The sequence below is a fragment of the Crocodylus porosus genome, unplaced genomic scaffold (genome assembly GCF_001723895.1).
Source record: "Crocodylus porosus isolate Cpor-Errol unplaced genomic scaffold, CroPor_comp1, whole genome shotgun sequence".
In the NCBI taxonomy this organism is placed as follows: Eukaryota; Metazoa; Chordata; order Crocodylia; family Crocodylidae; genus Crocodylus; species Crocodylus porosus.
Genome location: NW_017728947.1, coordinates 34515986 through 34532940, shown reverse-complemented (window position 1 = coordinate 34532940; position 16955 = coordinate 34515986). Strand labels below are relative to the sequence as shown.

The 16955-nt window shown below is 43.5% G+C and overlaps 1 protein-coding gene across 5 annotated transcripts in view; it reads left to right on the top strand.

Annotated features, from left to right (window-relative positions):
* The first annotated feature begins 744 nt into the window (after positions 1-744).
* PAMR1 (peptidase domain containing associated with muscle regeneration 1) overlaps positions 745-16955 on the top strand; it is a 96001-nt gene continuing 79790 nt past the window's right edge. Inside the window, exon 1 of one of the 5 annotated variants that reach the window (XM_019551825.1) lies at positions 745-767. Coding sequence is in view for 3 of the 5 variants with exons in the window: in XM_019551822.1 (XP_019407367.1) it covers positions 7034-7106 (73 nt within the window). In the remaining 2 variants the exon portion in view is untranslated. Of the gene's footprint in view, positions 768-6740; positions 7112-16955 lie in introns of those variants that run through there. The other 4 variants (XM_019551822.1, XM_019551823.1, XM_019551826.1 and 1 more) reach the window with 4 other exon arrangements.

Sequence of the window (16955 nt, the reverse complement as noted above, 5' to 3'; positions counted from 1 at the left end):
ACCTTAGACTAACCTGTGAAGACTGAATTGATTCAGCCTTAGGCTTTTTGACTTTCTGTACTTAGCCTGTGTCTGTAGTACTGGAGATAAGTGACACTCAGGAGTCGTATACCTGACTCAAGTAATAGCTCAGAAATGTGGAAGATATCTAAATCTCTTTTGACTGCAAAACTGGAATAGAAGCTACAAAATACAAGGCTTGTGATAGTTTTGCACTTAAATTTTGAAGAAAAAATATAAACGAAAACACAAAGCATAAAAAAATAATAGTTTTTCTGGCCAATCAGGGACCTGGCTTTGTATCTGATCTGATTATTTTCATAGCAATATGTTAATTCCTAGTTATCTGTACTTTACAGAAACCTTACTGAGGGTGCAGAAGCAAACCATCCCGATGTGTAGGAAGACTAGCAAGTATGGCAGAAGACCAGCTTGGCTTAGCAGGGAACTCTTCAGTAAGTTAAAACACAAGAAGGAAGCTTATAAGAAGTGGAAATTTGAACAAACAACTAGGGCATGCAGGCATGAAATCAGGAAGGCCAAAATACAACTGGAGATGCAGCTAGCAAGGGATGTGAAGGGTAACAAGGAGGGTTTCTACAAGTATGTCAGCAACAAGAGGAGGTTCAAGGTCCTAAATGGGGGAGGAAACCTAGTGACAGAGGATGCAGAAAAGGCTGAAGAACTCAATGCCTTTTTCACTTCAGTCTTCACAGGCAAGGTCAGCACCCAGACTACTGCACCTGGCAGCACAGTTTGGGGAGGAGGTGAGGAGCCAACAGTGCCAAAATAATAGATTAGAGACTATTTAGGAAAGCTGAGGCCAGACAGGATGCATCTGAGGGTTCTGAGGGAGTTGGTCAATGTGATTGCAGAGCTGCTGGCCATGATCTTTGAAAACTCATGGTAATTGGGAGAGGTCTGGACAACTGGAAAAGGGGAAACATAGTGTCCATCTTTAAGGGAAGAAGGAGGATCCAGGGAACTACAGACCAGTCAGCCTCAACTCAGTCCTAGGAAAAGTCATGGAGCAGATCCTCAAGGAATCCATTCTAAGCACTTGGAGGAGAAGAAGATGATTAGAAACAGTCAGCATGGATTCACCTGGGGCAAGTCATGCCTGACCAACCCGATTGCTTTCTTTAATGAGATGACTGGTTCTGTGGATGCAAAAACCCAGTGGATCTGATATACCTTGACTTTAGCAAGGCTTTTGATATAGTCTCCCACAACTTACTAGCAAGCAAGCTAAGGAAGTATGGGTTGGATTAAGTATGGGTTTTTATCCACTATAAGGTGGATAGAAAACTGGCTGGATCATCAGAATCAGAAGGTAATAGTCAATGGCCTAATGTCTAGTTTGCAGCCGGTATCAAGTGGAGTGCCCCAGGGGTCAGGCCTGGGTCTGGTTTTGTTCAGTGTCTTCATCAATGATCTGGAAGATGGCATAGAGTGCACCCTCATGAAGTTTGCAGATGACCTCAAACTGGTGGTAGCAGTAGCTATGCAGGAGTGTAGGGTTAAGATTCAGAGAGTCCTCGACAAATTGGAGGATTGGACCATACGAAATCTCACGAGGTTCAATAAGGACAAGTGCAAAGTCCTGCACTTAGGATGGAACAATCCCACATACCAGTACAGGCTCAGGGCTGACTGACTAACTAGCAGCTCTGCAGAAAAGGACCTGGGGGTTACAGTGGATAGTAAGCTGAATATGAGCCAACAGTGTGCCCTTGTTGAGAAGAAGGCTAACAGCATACTGGGCTGCATTGGTATGTGTGCTGCTAGTAGATCAAGAAAAGTGATTATTCCCCTCAATTCAGTACTGGTGAAGTGACATCTGGAGTACTGTGTCCAGTTTTGGGCCCCCCACTACAGAAAGGTTGTGAACAAATTGGAGAGAATCCAGTGGAGGGCAATGAAAATGGTGAGGAGGCTGGAACACATGACTTCTGAGGAGAGGCTGAGGGAACTTGGCTTATTTAGTCTAGAGAAGAGAAGACAGAGCAGGATTTGATAGTAGCCTTCAACTACCTGAGGGGTGGTTCCAAAGAGGATGGAGCTAGACTATTCTTAGCGGTGGCAGATAGCAGAACAAGGAGCAATGATCTGAAGTTGCAGCAAGGGAAATTTATGTTAGATATTAGCAAAATCTCTCACTAGGAGGATAGTAAAACACTGGAACAGGTTACCCAGAGAGGTTGTGGAATCTCCATCCTTGGACGTTTTTAAAACCTGACTAGACAAAGCCTTGGCTGGGATGATCTAGCTGGGGATGGTCCTACTTTGAGTAGAGGGTTGGACTAGATGACTTCCTAAGGTCCCTTCTAACCCTAATTTTCTATGATTTTCTATGATTCTGTGATTACCAACTCAGCCCTTTTAGATGGGAGTGTCTTGTTCTTAAAGTACAAGACAAATGATGTAGACTCCTGGGTTCTCTTTCTGGCTATCACTGACTCTGTATGTGATTCTGAAGACATTACTTCACCTCTCTATTCCAGAAAGTACAGGCAACCGAATAAATTTCAGAAAGCTAAAAAGGGCACCAGAAGCTTATTGTGTGTTCACAGCATTACACTAATTGTCCATTCTTACCACTTAGAAAATGAAACCTAAACTGGAGTAGCTCTGCCCACTTTTACTTGGGGGAAAAGCTATTTTGGGTTAGCTTTCACCTAGCGTGGATTAAGAGAAGACACACAGGCAATAACCACAGAACAACTGATGTGTAATAAATCCCTGCTTCCTCTGAACTCACGGTAATTGTTTGGCTTGTCCATAACCTCAGTCTTTCCCTCTGCAAAATGCTGAGAATTGTTATCACTTCTCATTACTACACATAAACATCTGTAAAACAGTTTCACTAGTTGATGATGAAAGCTATAAGTGCAAACGGCTTATTAACAGTCTATTAATCATTAAGTGATCAGTTATGAATGATCAGTGATCTTATTTAATTCTAAGCTGATAGCCTGCTACTTTATAACACCTATTAAAATCCATTAACTGTAACTAGCAATTTTCACACCTCTTACTGTTTTATAATCAGCAGCAGAGTGGAATGTAATTTTCAGTCCTGTACTTCAGTATGTTCAGTACCAAGACAGATATAAACTCTGCAGCCAAGCACTACAGTGAGATTCCTGAGCAGCGTAGCACACATGGCTCAGAGCTTTCAGCTATTCATTTTCTTTCATCAAGAATTACATACAGCCTGAAATATTTGGCTGGCGTGATCTGCCTGGTTCATTCCCTGCCTCTCACTGGGAGCACAAGAAGCGCATTCAAAAACACTATGTCAGCAGCCAAAAGTCATTCCAAGGGCCAAAGGCATTAAGCACTCTTGAGCAGCATCAAGTAAGCCACAATGAAGTCAGTGATAGCAAAAGTGCTGAATACGGATCCATTGGCACCCTCAGGTACACCTTACCCAGAAAATAACCCTCCATGGTAAGGTGTAAGGAGCCCAATAAGTACCCGCTCTTCACATAATGTTGCCTCTTTAAGTGGTGCTAATCAGGTTCTGCTTTGTTCAAAGACTTGGGCCACAGCAATTGATTTGAACACACAAATGCTAGCTGCCCCCTCTAGCTGTCATTTGTGAGTTGTGAAACCCCCAAATCCTGTATCCAACTCTTAACAGTTCTCTGTATCCAGCTTTCCTAATGCTTCGGAAATTGACTTGTCTAGCACGAGCTGATTTCTATTCAGATCCTTGTGAAATGTCCCTTCAGATAACTGTAGACGTCCTTGCAGTTTTCCTCCTACCAAGGCTGACTAAGTTACATTCTTTCATCATGTACCAGGAACTGGGGGTATGAAAGAAGCTATTCATGATCCCACAGACACTAGAGCTGTTTTATGTTTCTTTGTTAAGCGATAAGAATGCCTAGCTTCTGTAATTATCAGGGTCTTTCAGCTTTTTGGAATGATACTTGTCTTGTTCTTCTACACAGAGGAAAGTGACTGGATTATTAGCTAGTGTGGAAGGTCAGGGTCAGGATTTCTAGGATTTTTCCCTTAGTGAGGTAAATTGGCTAAGCAATGATACGGCAGTAAAAAATGGCCCACTTCAGTGGTGTCTCAGTGGGAATTTTCCCACTGACCTCATCAGTATCCTCATCAATGGCAGTGGGGATTTTCTCACTAACATCAGCAGAAATAGGAAGGTTTTTGCTCTTCTTCCTCCTGGGAGTGGGGAGGAAATGCAGCATCACCAGCATAAAGATATTCTTTGACAGTGGGAACACTGGGGCACAGGGGGAGTGTGTACAGCCCAGAAGAGATGCGGAACATGATCATTTCTGAGGTCCTTTAACTGGTGCCAACCCTGTTTTACTGCGTTCTGTGACCCAGACCACAGAAATTGGCCTGACTACATGACTACAGACTACATGATTACTTGTTATCCTGTGCATCTGTCTTCTGTGAATCTTGTGTCTTTTTAGAGTTTTGCATCCACATTATGCAAAATATCTGATTTCTTAAGAGTCTATGGTGAAAAAAAACAAGTGAAAATGAGTGTTTTCAGTTAAGCTGCTCCTGGAGGCTTTGAGCTCAGTTTAAAGTGAAACTCAGGGCTGGTCTTGCTACAGATCATGAGGAGCATAACTGAAAGAAAACTGTATTTTCTTTAACTCTTTCAAATCAAAATCAACTGCCAGCTCTAGTGGTTTTACTGTGTGACTGGCAATATTTAGAGGTTCACTTACTGCCCCAGTTCGCATCACAATCCTGCATGAAAATCTCAGCATCCTTTCTAATTTTTAATGTTTCTAGTCCCTCATGATAAGACAAAAAGAACTCAACAAATAAACTCCTCTAGCTAATAAATTAAACAATAGCATTACCAGCCCCCTAACATACAAGAATCTTGAATCTAACCCCACAAAATAATTATTTTTGAACACTGGAGGCTGACAATACTTCAGGAAGCTTCATCAAGTTCCCTTCAGGCCTCTCTGGTTTTAGTTTCTCACCCGGCTCTGAATATTCTGTGTGACCTTTGGCACGCCATGGGAATTACATGACATACACGTCTCAGTGGGATCTTTCCTGTTGAGCTCCTCTGGTTCCTCATCACTACCACTGGCAGTGGGAATTTTGTCACTACCTTCAGCAGAAGTATGATTGGCTCCTCTACTCTGCAAGAGTGTATAGAAGCTAATTTACACTGCTATGTGAAACATATTTATTACTGTATCTCTTGCTGCCAGCAGCTCAGATCCACTAGTGGCAGCAACACCTAGGGAACAGATACATGTATTTACCCTATAGTAAGTTGGCGCTGCTACATAAAGTAGACATAAGAGGCCCAGTCCCACCACCCAGTAAATAATTTCAACTTGTAGAACGAGTGTAGGAACTTTACTTTGCAGAACAATTACTACAGGGGACTTACTGTGCATCTGCTTCTCTAGTCAATGTTACCACCTTGTAACCTTTACTCAGTGCAAACCACTTCCCCTGCCAACTAATGGCTAAGCACCCTAATAGTGCCAACCATAGAAAAGTGATTTGTGAGAGCTAGTCTGCTCTCTACTATGGAGTAAAATCTGGGATAAGTTACTCCATCATAATCACACCATGTATCCACATCCTGAGAGTCATATGGTAGGCACAATGTAGCAGCCTAATATGAATTAAGTACCATGTTGCATATATTCTGAGCAGTATTAGATGATACCATAGTTAAAAACTTAGTAGTCATCCAAATACTTTTCTATATTAGTGCTGCTTCAGTTACTATCACTGTTGAGTTTGCACTGGTATTATTAACAGTGCTGAAAGATTTGAGAAAAATGAGACTAAGAAGAATGCTTTACTATTGGTTTATATGAAAGGTGAACAGGCATTAGAGTGGGAGTGATAGGATAAAGTGAAAGGATAGGATAGACAGAAAAATAGCCCAAAAGATGTCTGAATAAAGGAATTCTGCATGTGGAAAGCTAGCTGAAGACCTAATGGATTTTCCACTGTGCTAAGCTACCCAAGTTTTCCATTGGCTACTGCTCTGGGATTTTGAAACTACCCAACATAGCTAAAACCTTTATAAGGACTTAAAAATGTGTTTTAGAGCCTGGCACAAAACAATTTTTTCTCCACAAGAAATTTGAATATATTGACATTTGTTTTTTAAAACAGACTGAGCTCAGATTTTGAAATTGCAACAATTCTGATTCAGAAACAGTGAGATAAAATACATATATAATAATATCTAGAAATAATATTAGGATACTATTTTAAATAACATAAGATAATATGTTGATAAAAGTTGGAACAAACCGTTTCCTCTTTTTCCTGTTGAAAATTGACATCCCACAATATGTTCCCACAACGTATTTTGATGAAAACTATTCTACTGAAGATGCTTTGCCTAGTTCCAGCACATACATTCCAAGCACTTCCTTTGCATTCTGCATTATAAAGTGATAGAGGATCCTTTAATTGACCTATTAATTATTTGGTCCCTGTATAAATGTGTGATATGTCTTATTTCAGGTGCATTCAGACACTTCTGTGTTTCACCTGGCTAGGCTGCCAGGTCACTGGTGAGGGTGGTAAAAACTCCCTGTCTGCACACTGTGCATACCCAGCCCTTCAGTAATATGCATCATTCCACCAGCATATAACCTTGTGAACATTTGGAAAGGGTCTCCTACCGGGGATACAGGAATCATTGACTCATTTGCAGTAATGGGAATGATTCCAAGGGATGTCTTCCCTTTGGGGATGAAAAACATCCTGGGTGTGCTGAGCATTAATCCCACTTATTGACTCTCCCCATAAGCCCTTTACTAAATGGAGCCCAGAAAGGGTTAAGGCAGTAGCTGGAGAGGTTTGGGGTGACGTCGTGCTTCTGGACGTCTGAGAAGTCTCTTGAAGGTAGTTCCCCTCTGGTGATGATGGGAGTGAGCCGAGGTCTGAAATCCGAGATCCCTCGCAGCCTGGACTTGGTGAGGTCCCAGTAAAAGCTGCTTGTCTGCTTTCCTTCCCTGAGCAGTCACCCGGTTGCACTGGCCTGGGCAACATGGAGCTAGCCCCCTGGACACACATAGGACTTACACTCTTCCAGCTCCTTCTCATCTCCTGCCTGCCAAGAGGTACTGTAAGTAAGCGAGCGCATTCTCTCCAGGACTGAATGGATCCCTTCTTTTTAGTGTGGTCAGGGGCTTTTGATCTCACACTGTGTCATGGGAAGCAGAGAGATCTGGAGCAATGTTAATCATAGAAGGAAGGGGCTTTTATTTATTTATTTATTTATTTTGCTGGCATTGAGGGAATATGTCTAGGATAATTTCCAGAGAAATTTAATGGGCTTAAAGAGAAACAACTGGCTGGATATGCTTGCCAATGGCCATCAAGCAAAGGATCTGCAATCACTTCACCTACTTACTGCTTTCTTTTATTAAGACTCCATGCTAAGGAAATGATGACAAAAAGAGGCATTTTAAACTCTGAATTGTAAAACTTAATTTGTTTGGCTTGGCAAGAGAGAGACTTTCCTTTCCAGCCCCAACACCAAGAATGAAGGGGAAAAAACATGAGGGAAAGAAGGAAAACAAAAGCCACACATTGTTTCCAATCTGGGCTTTACTTCTGCCAATATTATTTTTTCAAAGGGGAAACCTTGTTAAAGCTGAATGTAAATTCTTGGTTTCCACTGAACCAGCATGTACAGTTCATTCTTGATAAGATTAAAGAAACAATAAGCCCTTCTATCAGAGTGTAAATTTACTATGATTTTTTCCCTAAGAATGTTCACGGTTTACACTGTAAAGTGGATCAAGCTACTAACAAACATTAACGCCTGTCAATTTGTACTGCTTTTTGGAGAAGTTTACAAACTAGCTGAGGTTAGGTGCTTCCAAATCTCTCATTTTGCATATGTGAGAGACCAGTGACAGCAACATTTCCAATAAGGTGTCCCTCTTTAAAAAATAACAATGGTGAATGGAAAGTCTAAAATAAATACTACAACGATCTAGACAATGCAGCTTGCAATAGTGATAAATAATATAGCACTAATGATAGTGGCCCAGGATCATCCCCCATCTCTGTGGGGAGAGATAAAACCAGGATGGATTCCTTCTGTGTTATCTGTATACTCTTACCTCCTTTGCCCTGTGAGATGCCCTCAAGGGAGTAGACAAGGTTGGAGGATGAATACACTGTGCCAGTTTTGTGTTTCATAATGTTAACAGTGGGAACTCCCTCCAAAATGTTCAGCTTCATTAGTAGAAGTGTCATCTACTGGATCCACAACATCCACTCCTTCCTTCCTAAGTACGTCACTTCTTTTTCTTCACCATTTAACCTAGAGGCTTCCCCATCTACAGTGCTGACTGAGGCTGCGGTGCATTATTTCCCTATATGGCAGCTGTTCCTTATCCAAGAAAGGAGTTTGCCATGCAGCAATAGTAGGTATATTCAGAAGAGCACAATGGCCATAACACTGGGGCAGACTGAAAAACAATATTGTGCCTCCTCCCCGCAGATGTAAACAATTTCTGACCAAGACTATCACACTGTTCTGTGTGGGTCCTGCCTGAGGGTTTGAGGGCAGGAGCTGGGGGGGAGGAGGGGAAAGGATTAGGGAGTTGTTTTTTGGAATGCATCTGATATGTAACTGACTCATATTTCCCAAAAGAAATGTGTGCATATCTTACCCAGCCTAGCCTCCTGCTGAAGAAGCAGCGCCCAGATGCATTCAGTCTTAGCAACTGGCTTATATTTTCTGACTTTTCACAAAAAGCTAGAGACTGACTTCTTTTTAAAAATGAAATCTGGGATTATACTGTGTAGGAAACAAAAGTCAGCTCTGGAAAGAAAAGGATCATATGATCCTTCCACAGCTCATCAGTGCCCTGTGCTCTGTCCATGAGGATCTCACACCGTGTAGGATCAGTATCAGCTGTACTGGTAGTGCTGAGATAGCAAACTCAAACACTTTCTCTACAGGATAATAAGATTGCCAGGGGCAGCAGTCAGGGAAAGAAGTCTTAATGTGGAATAGTTTAGCTCCACAGAGTGGAGCAGGGGTCATAGGGGCTTCTGGTTTGGGAGAGGATCCCACATTCCCAAAAGAACAACGAAGAGGAAATGCTTGAGTGGGAACCTCACAGATATTCTGGTCACCTGTTTGTTATTTCCATGCAGGTGGTATTATTTATAAGTAATTCTCTTGAGGTGCTTCTAAAGGTTCTGGGCAGCAATTCATCATAAATATTCAGTTCCAAGTCTATTACCCCAAACATCTACTGATTTTGAGGTCATGGAGAAGCTTTGTCCCTGGTTCCCCTCTGTAGAATGAAATTACCAAAACCTGGCCTCCAAACTCTCAGCCTTTCCTGTGCTTTGGGAAAGTTCAGGACTGCACCTAGATCAGCAGCTCCCAGCTCCAGTTCTCTTCCCCCTGACGTCTAGCTGCAAGTCTCGCTTCTGTCAGGCTCATAATCCCAAATGCTTGCATCAACTATTGCATTTTTGTCAGGCCTGCCACCCCCATATTACTTCCACAATTCCACTTAGGGTTGGGAGTGCTGGGGACCATTAGCCCAGGTCTAGATCAAGATCTGAGCAGCAGTGTGGGAACTGGCAGGTTCACACCAGCCCTGAAGGACCCAGTGTCATATCCCCACCCATTTCGTGTCATATCCCCACCCATTTCAGATCACTGTTTCACTGCACAGTTCATAATTCAAACATAACCCGTCCCCCCCAAAAATGCACATACCCCATCAAATCAATTCCCCTAACAGATGAAGTCTACCATTCAATGACCAGCTTTCTCCCTAATCCTTCCACTCTAAAAGAGGACACTCCCTTCTCTTATAGCTTCTGCTGTGTCAGGCCAGTAGCCCTGGCCTTACCTCTTGCCTCACTCTTTTACATCATCACAGGCTTATTTCACAAAAACACAGGATGGCACGCTGCCAAAAAGAAAGTAATTGAAGAAGCTGTAAGAAGTGGAGGGTCATGGGCAGACTGATCCCCAGGGTGCTTTAGATGCTGAAAGCATCCTGATCAATGTAGTAGATGGGTTATATTTTTGCATGGTAGATACAAATCTACACAGGACACTTGGCTGTGCAGGGTGAGGAGATGTTTTCTGAGTAGGAAAGTATTGGAGATGTCTTTGTGGTAGAGGCATGTATTCTGTGGCCTACATATATAGCATGGGATCCTGATCTGTGACACACCTAACCTACGGGAAAGAGGAAATCTGGGTAAATGCAGTAAAAAAACCTCATTGTCTTCTAGAAAGTTTTCATGTGAAGAGGTAATGTTAGGTTTAATCAAATTTACTATTGGGCAAAGGGATGCTGTTGAAATGTGGGGAGAAAGGAGCTGAGAAGTTTCATGTAGAGGGAATTACCACAGTGTAGTGCCAGCCTGCTGTGGTTGCCTCAACCTAACTGCCCCTAAAATGGCAATGGACGATGCTTGTACAACACTGCACTCTTCATTATACAAGGGGAATTTGTGGGATTAGCGTTGGTAAACTTGGATTTGAACAGTTGCAATATTGGCTGAAGATTATTGAGTTCTACAAGACTGTACTGTGTAGGAAGACTCTGCTGGGATTTTACTGACCACCAAAGTAGAGTTATGTCAGCACTGAAGACTGAACACCAGAAAACCTTACAGATATTCTGGTTATGCTGTTTATGTGCTAGTCCCACCATTATACCTCCTACATTGACTGCTTCCAGCCCCAGCACACAGAAAGCCTCTCTCAGGCATATTCTAACAACATCACTTTCTCCAGACTTTTACTTGGCTTTGTGTTTTGTTTTATGGAGGTATTTGCTTTGTACGATCGGTAAAGGCAAATTAAGGTAGCTTATAGAGTAACATGTCACAAAGCAACACACTGGAATTTTTGTTTATGACCAGACAAAAACTCAAGAACTCATAATCTTTCCATTCGTTGCTGGAGAGGAAAAGGTGAAATAGTTGTTTTGGTTTTTTTCCCCACATTTGTTTATGATAATCTGGCTAACAAGGGAAGTTCATGGGTTTAAGCCGGGTAATGCTGTTTGCTAGTTTGAGTTCATACATAGCGTAATGGAATGAGTCTGTAGCCTGCTTAGAATGTCCTGGCTGTTACTTTTCTGAATACTGTGGCTACTCAGAATAATACGGCAATAGGAAAGGACAGAGCTCAGAGCCTCCAACTTCAAGGCATCTGACCCCCACCCCCCCAACCACAAATTTACCAGCCTGCATTGGTCCAGAAGGGAGACAACCTTTTTAAGGCAGGTGTGTCACAACTTATACCAACACCCTCCCTGAGGCTAGGGACAGACATTACACATAAACTGGCTTAAGTGACCAGAAACTAGTTTAAATCTGTAACAGAACAGATGTTCAGTGCAAATAAACCTGTTTGAAATAAATCTGGTTGAATGTAGTGTCAGACTTAACTGATTTGGGTCAAACCAATTTATGTAACATCTGTCCCAGACCCCTTGCTAGTTTAAGTTAAATCAGACTCCTCCAGCCTCCCAGCATGCTCTCTGGGCTGGGTGGGGCTTTCTGTTCCACAACAGGACTGGCCTCTCCTCTCAGTTCCCTGGCTACAGCTTCCACAGAGACTGCAGGCTGCTCCCTCCTCTTCTCCTCACCACTTCCTGCTAAGTAGGAATTCCCCCCTCCCCTCTACCTTGTGGAGAAGTGTCTGTGTATTAGCTAGCAGACCACATGCTGGCTAGGGTCCATGCTGAATCAGCAGGTAGAATCAACAGATAGCTGGTAATGTCCCTCTGTTGTTTTTATAATGGGGTGATAAACTTTGTTATCAATTCCCTGCCAGGCTAACCAGAGCATCCTGCCAGAGCCTGGCCATGCCCCTGCCCCTGCCCCTTCCCACCACTCAGTGCTGTACAAGGGACGAGAGGGCTGCTCTAGTGCTCCCCAGCTTCTAGCCTGAGCCACTGCAGGCATGTCTGTCTGGTTACAAAACTGATTTTAGACTAACTTGCAAAGATTTAATCAACACAGGCTCAGGCTTTTTGAATATCTGTCCCTAGCCACAGTGTCACTCTGATCCCCTTCCTCTGCCCGATTGGCTGCTCTGCTTTCTGCTTCCTGCCCTATGCTCCCTGCCCAATACCTGCTCTACTTTCTGCTTCTTGCACAATCTGCTCTTGTGTTGCCCATCCCCTTCCTGATCTGCTGTGTGCCACACACTAGGGCTGCACGAAGCAGCTAGTATTCACTTCAGATTCGGCTGATTCAGTGGACAGTGATTCGATTCGGTGATTTGAATCACTGTCCCGATTCGATTCAAATGAATTACCAAATCAGCCAGGCCAGGCTCATCCCCCGCCTGCTCTCCCAGCCTCAGCAATGGCTGCCCCACCCACCCCGGCCTGGCTCTTGTTAAAAAAAAAAAGCCCTGACTCAGTGGGTGCTGCTGGTTGGGGAGCAATCCCTGCTGCCCCTCACTGCCCCATGCTGTGTGCAGAGCTCTGCACAAGCCCCCCAACCCCCATCCTCACTCTCCCAGCCTCCCTATGGGTGCCCCACCCAGGCCAGCTCAGGCCCTTTAAGAACCCCCCCCCCAAGAAAAGCCCCAGACTCACCACTCCTGCCGGTAGGGAGCGAACCCCACTGACACTCATTTCCTCACACCACATGGGGGAGTCCCTGAAGCCCTGAGGCTGCTGTAGGAGCGGTGAGTCTTGGGGCATTTCTTGGGTTTTTTTTCTTATAGGGCCAGAGCTGGATTGGGTGGGGAAGCCATAGGGGAGCTGGGAGAGTGGCGGGGTTGGGAGGCTCATGCAGAGCTCCCCATGCAGCATGGGGCAGTGGGGAACAGCAGGGATTGCCCCCCCATCCAGCAGCACCCTGTGACCACTGTGGCTTTTCTTTAAAGTACTGGGAGTTGGGGTGGGCAGGGGCAGCCATGGGGGGGAGGGGGGAAGTGGGCAGGAGTTGGGGGGGCTGGCAGATGTCCCCCCCATGGTCCCCTCCCTCCTCCTCCAGCCTCCTCCCCAACCCCTAGTACTTACCAGCTCAGAGTTGGCTGCAGTTCCCTGTTGCAGCCACCAGGGACTGCCCGGATCATCAAAGCTCTCCAAATCTTTTCTGAAGATTTGGAGAGCTTTGAATCAATTCAGACATTTAAATTTGTCCCCTGATTCAATTTGGATTCAGAGTTTTGGCCACCGAATTGGGCTGAACCTCCTCTGAATCAAATCACCACCAAAAGTTTCTCACAGCCTTACCACACACAGAATCTGCCTGTGCCACTTGTGTTGCAGATTGGTCAACCTTGCACTTGGCAATTTTTTCAATGTTTAAAAAAATACTTAAATGCAAAGTTTCTTGTTGGTGGTTCAGTCCACTTTAAAAATACCCAGCAGCTGAAAGTGATAATAGCTTCAGAATTTAAAAAATGATAACAATTTATATTGTTTAGTAATAACAGCACTTTGAGTGTTTTTCATTTTCCAAGTGCTTTATGTACATTGATAAATTAAACAGAGAGCATTAACCTGGAATCTATTAAGAAAATATCAAGTACTTCACTTGCTCCTGAATTCTCTGTCAGCTTTGGTGTGTTTTTTATAAGCACTTTTCCTTTTTTTATCCTCTCTCCTTTTTAGTTGTATAAAAACACCCACAAATTAGAGAAAAACATACTAATTAATGGAGTATCCAGGCAAAACAATGATTGAGTATTTACAAAGATGCATTCACATACAAAGTAAGGAAGCAGAGAAAAACAGGGAAATATTTCATGTCAGCTTTTCATTGGAAGTAAGATTCACAGGCAGACCTTTTGCAGAAATATTTTTAAGTTCATATGATCCCTTCCATGTCATTCAATATCAATGAAATTATGGTATTATGGCTATTACAAACACCATTTGTTCAACCTGAGGCAAAAAGAGATTAATAAAGGAGGACATTATAAGTGATTTGGATTGCCTGGTTTTCTGAGTGTCCATCTTGAGATTCCTTTAAAAGGGCCTATTTTCAGAGGTACTGAGCTCCAGCTGAAGTCAGTAAGAGGTGCAGGTGAAATCAGGGCCCTTAGTTTCTCAGGATGAGTACCCAAAGTCTAAGGAATCCAAAATTAATAATCACAGTGAACTACCTAGCACCAGTTTTAGAGCTGGGATTTTAAAGTTCCTGCACAGACCGCTAAATAATAAATGACAGCCTGGTCCTACTGACGGCAGTGGGAGGGTTTCACTAACCATTTCAATGGGGCCAAGATTATGTCCACTGTCTCTTTGTCTCTGAAAGCTGACAAATCCTATATTTGCAGTATGTCCAGGGCTCTCATTGATTTTAATATTTGTTCTTCTAACCCCCCTCCCCAAACCACCCTCCTGAAACAGTACCAGGGCAGGGCCCAAGACTGCAAATTTTCAGGGTAAAAGGACAACAGAGTAAAACAAAGACAGAATCAAAAACAATGAGTGCAGATATGGGCACAGAGAAAGAAGGCTCATCACAACTCACTGGCCTTCACCTCCATCAGTGCTATTTTTGTTTCAAATGAGAATACCTTACTTCAATGTTGTTACACTAGGGAGCATTTTAAAAATTGTTCCTTGAAATCCAGGGTTTAGTTTTCTCTTTGCAGGAGACCAATTGTTAATAAGTATGATGCAGTAAAAATGAAATGAAATGAAATAAAAAGGTGTACTAATTTTGGTGGAACATGAATTGACTGGACATCATCCAGATATAGTAAATACTTTCTGTATTAATTTAAAAATGTTTCTATCTGTTCTAGCTTACTCTGAATGATAAAAAAATTCACTTTGCACAGCAACTCCCAAAGCAACTTTTACATAAATTAACTGTGCCTTATCCCATCTCTCATTCTGTAGACAGATAAACTGAGGCACTGAAATCTGTGTGTGTGGGGGGGCATGTGACCCCCACCTCCATGTATCCCCAATGGGTTGCCAGTGCTTTCACACATATCCTATGCCTCCTACATCAACCTAACTGCAAGCAGCTGCAGGAGCTGCTCTCCACCACCCTGCCTGGCTGTATTGCAGGCACGTGGTGCCTTCTGCCTCCAATTGCCCCTCCCCCACTGCACCCAGCCCCAAGCAGCAACTTGCAGGCTGGACAAGGGAAAACCCACAGGTTCCCACTTCAAAGGGGAAATTCCACGTTTTTCTCTTTTAAAGGGGAAAAGCTGCATTTTTCCATGAGAAATGGAAAATCCAGATCCCTGGTGATTATACAGCAAATCAGAGACAGAAATTGGAATAGACCAAACACAAGAGGCCTCCTGTTCAAACACTCGGATGATGCATCCTTTTACTCATGCATTAAAGGAATTTTCAGAATTGTCTATGTATTTGCTTAAAGAGAATCTGGGTGCATCTACACATGCAATTAATGAAAAGAGAGAAACTCCAGAGCAGTTTAAGCCAGGGTACACTGCTCCTGGGTGCAGCATTTATACGTGCACCTGGGGCAGCAACACTTTGAGCTGTGATAGATCAGGCCCAGGTAGGCAGTAAGCTCTGGGGATCAGTCCCAGGCTCCAGGTAGTGGTATCAGGCAGGAGAGGGGCTGGCTTGGGCAGAGTGCCAAATTAGTGGTGCCTTGTAGCTAGGTGGCAAGCAGGAGTCTGGCCTTCTGTTGCCTGGACTGACTGGGCACAATTTACGTCCGGGTTAGCGTTTACACATGTGTTTCACTGCAGTTAGTAACAGCCATAAGACAGCGGTGGCAAGTAGTGACAAGTAACAAGTGGCGGGGGGTACAGGAGTCTTACCCATGCTGGGAACTTCTAAACAATCCTTGGCTGAACTCTTGCCCCTGATTATTACTCTGCCCAGTCCAACTGTTGCTGTTAAAATGGCAGTAGCAGCAGCAGCTGGGGACGGTTTTGCAGTTCCCAGCGGAGGTATACTGCCAGGATGTGGACTCTGTGGGGCATAGAGTGTGATTCTGGTGCCCCTCCTAACTTGGTGTCTGGGGCAGGTGCCCATCTGACCCCCATGTAGTTACACTGCTGGATGAAAGGCTAATGATTTGGGCGTTCGTTCCTATTCGCTCTGACGTCAATGGAGAGACTTAGAAACATGAAACATAAGGCTAGGTGAAGCTTGTGGGTCATCAAGTCCAGTCTCCTACTATTACAACAATGACAGTAGTTCTTTTCCTAAAATTTTTAGGGTTTTTTTTTTCTCCCACCGCTCCTATGGGAAAGCAATTCCAGCTTATTTCTCTGGTGATTAGAGAACTTATTCCAGTTCCCAGACAAACTTTATTCATGGCCAGTTTTCTTTGTGTTTGTTCTCAGGCCTACTTTTAAATTAAATAGGTTAGCTTATGTAGTTCTTTGTGCAGTAGTGTTGGGGTGCTGCTGTAGCAGCAATGGTTCAGGAAATATGCAGGTCGCATAACTGTCATTTTTACACACATTTTGTGATTCTATCCTATGTACACTGTGGATATGCAAGTGCAAGTACACAACTACTGCACATGTGAAGCAGACCAGCGGTTCCCAATCTGTGGTGTTAGGTACATAGACAACCTGTCAGTGGTATGTGTTAACAGAGTTATTATAACTACTTTATATGACAAAAGTTTGCTGGTGGTACTTAAGGTTGAACTGAAACATTTTGCTGGTGGTACTTAAGGTTGTATCTTTCAAATTGGAAGTGCACAATCTGTCAGTTTGGGACCCACTGAAGTAGACTGTGAACTAGACTACATTCTAGTTAGATAGTTATGTTTTTGTATACATGCATACCTGGGTAACCTGGCAAAAACTGGTAGGGAGGAGGAGGTGGCATCCAGTATTTTAGTCCAATAGGGTAGTGGTGAGGGAAACTACATAAGAAGCAGAAGACCCACATTTTAGGTGCCCCTATGATCTAGAAAGCTTTGAACCTTCATCTCTCCAATTTTCCTATACAGTGCTCTAGGTTAGGTGCTTTCCAGACTGTTCTCCAGTGTTC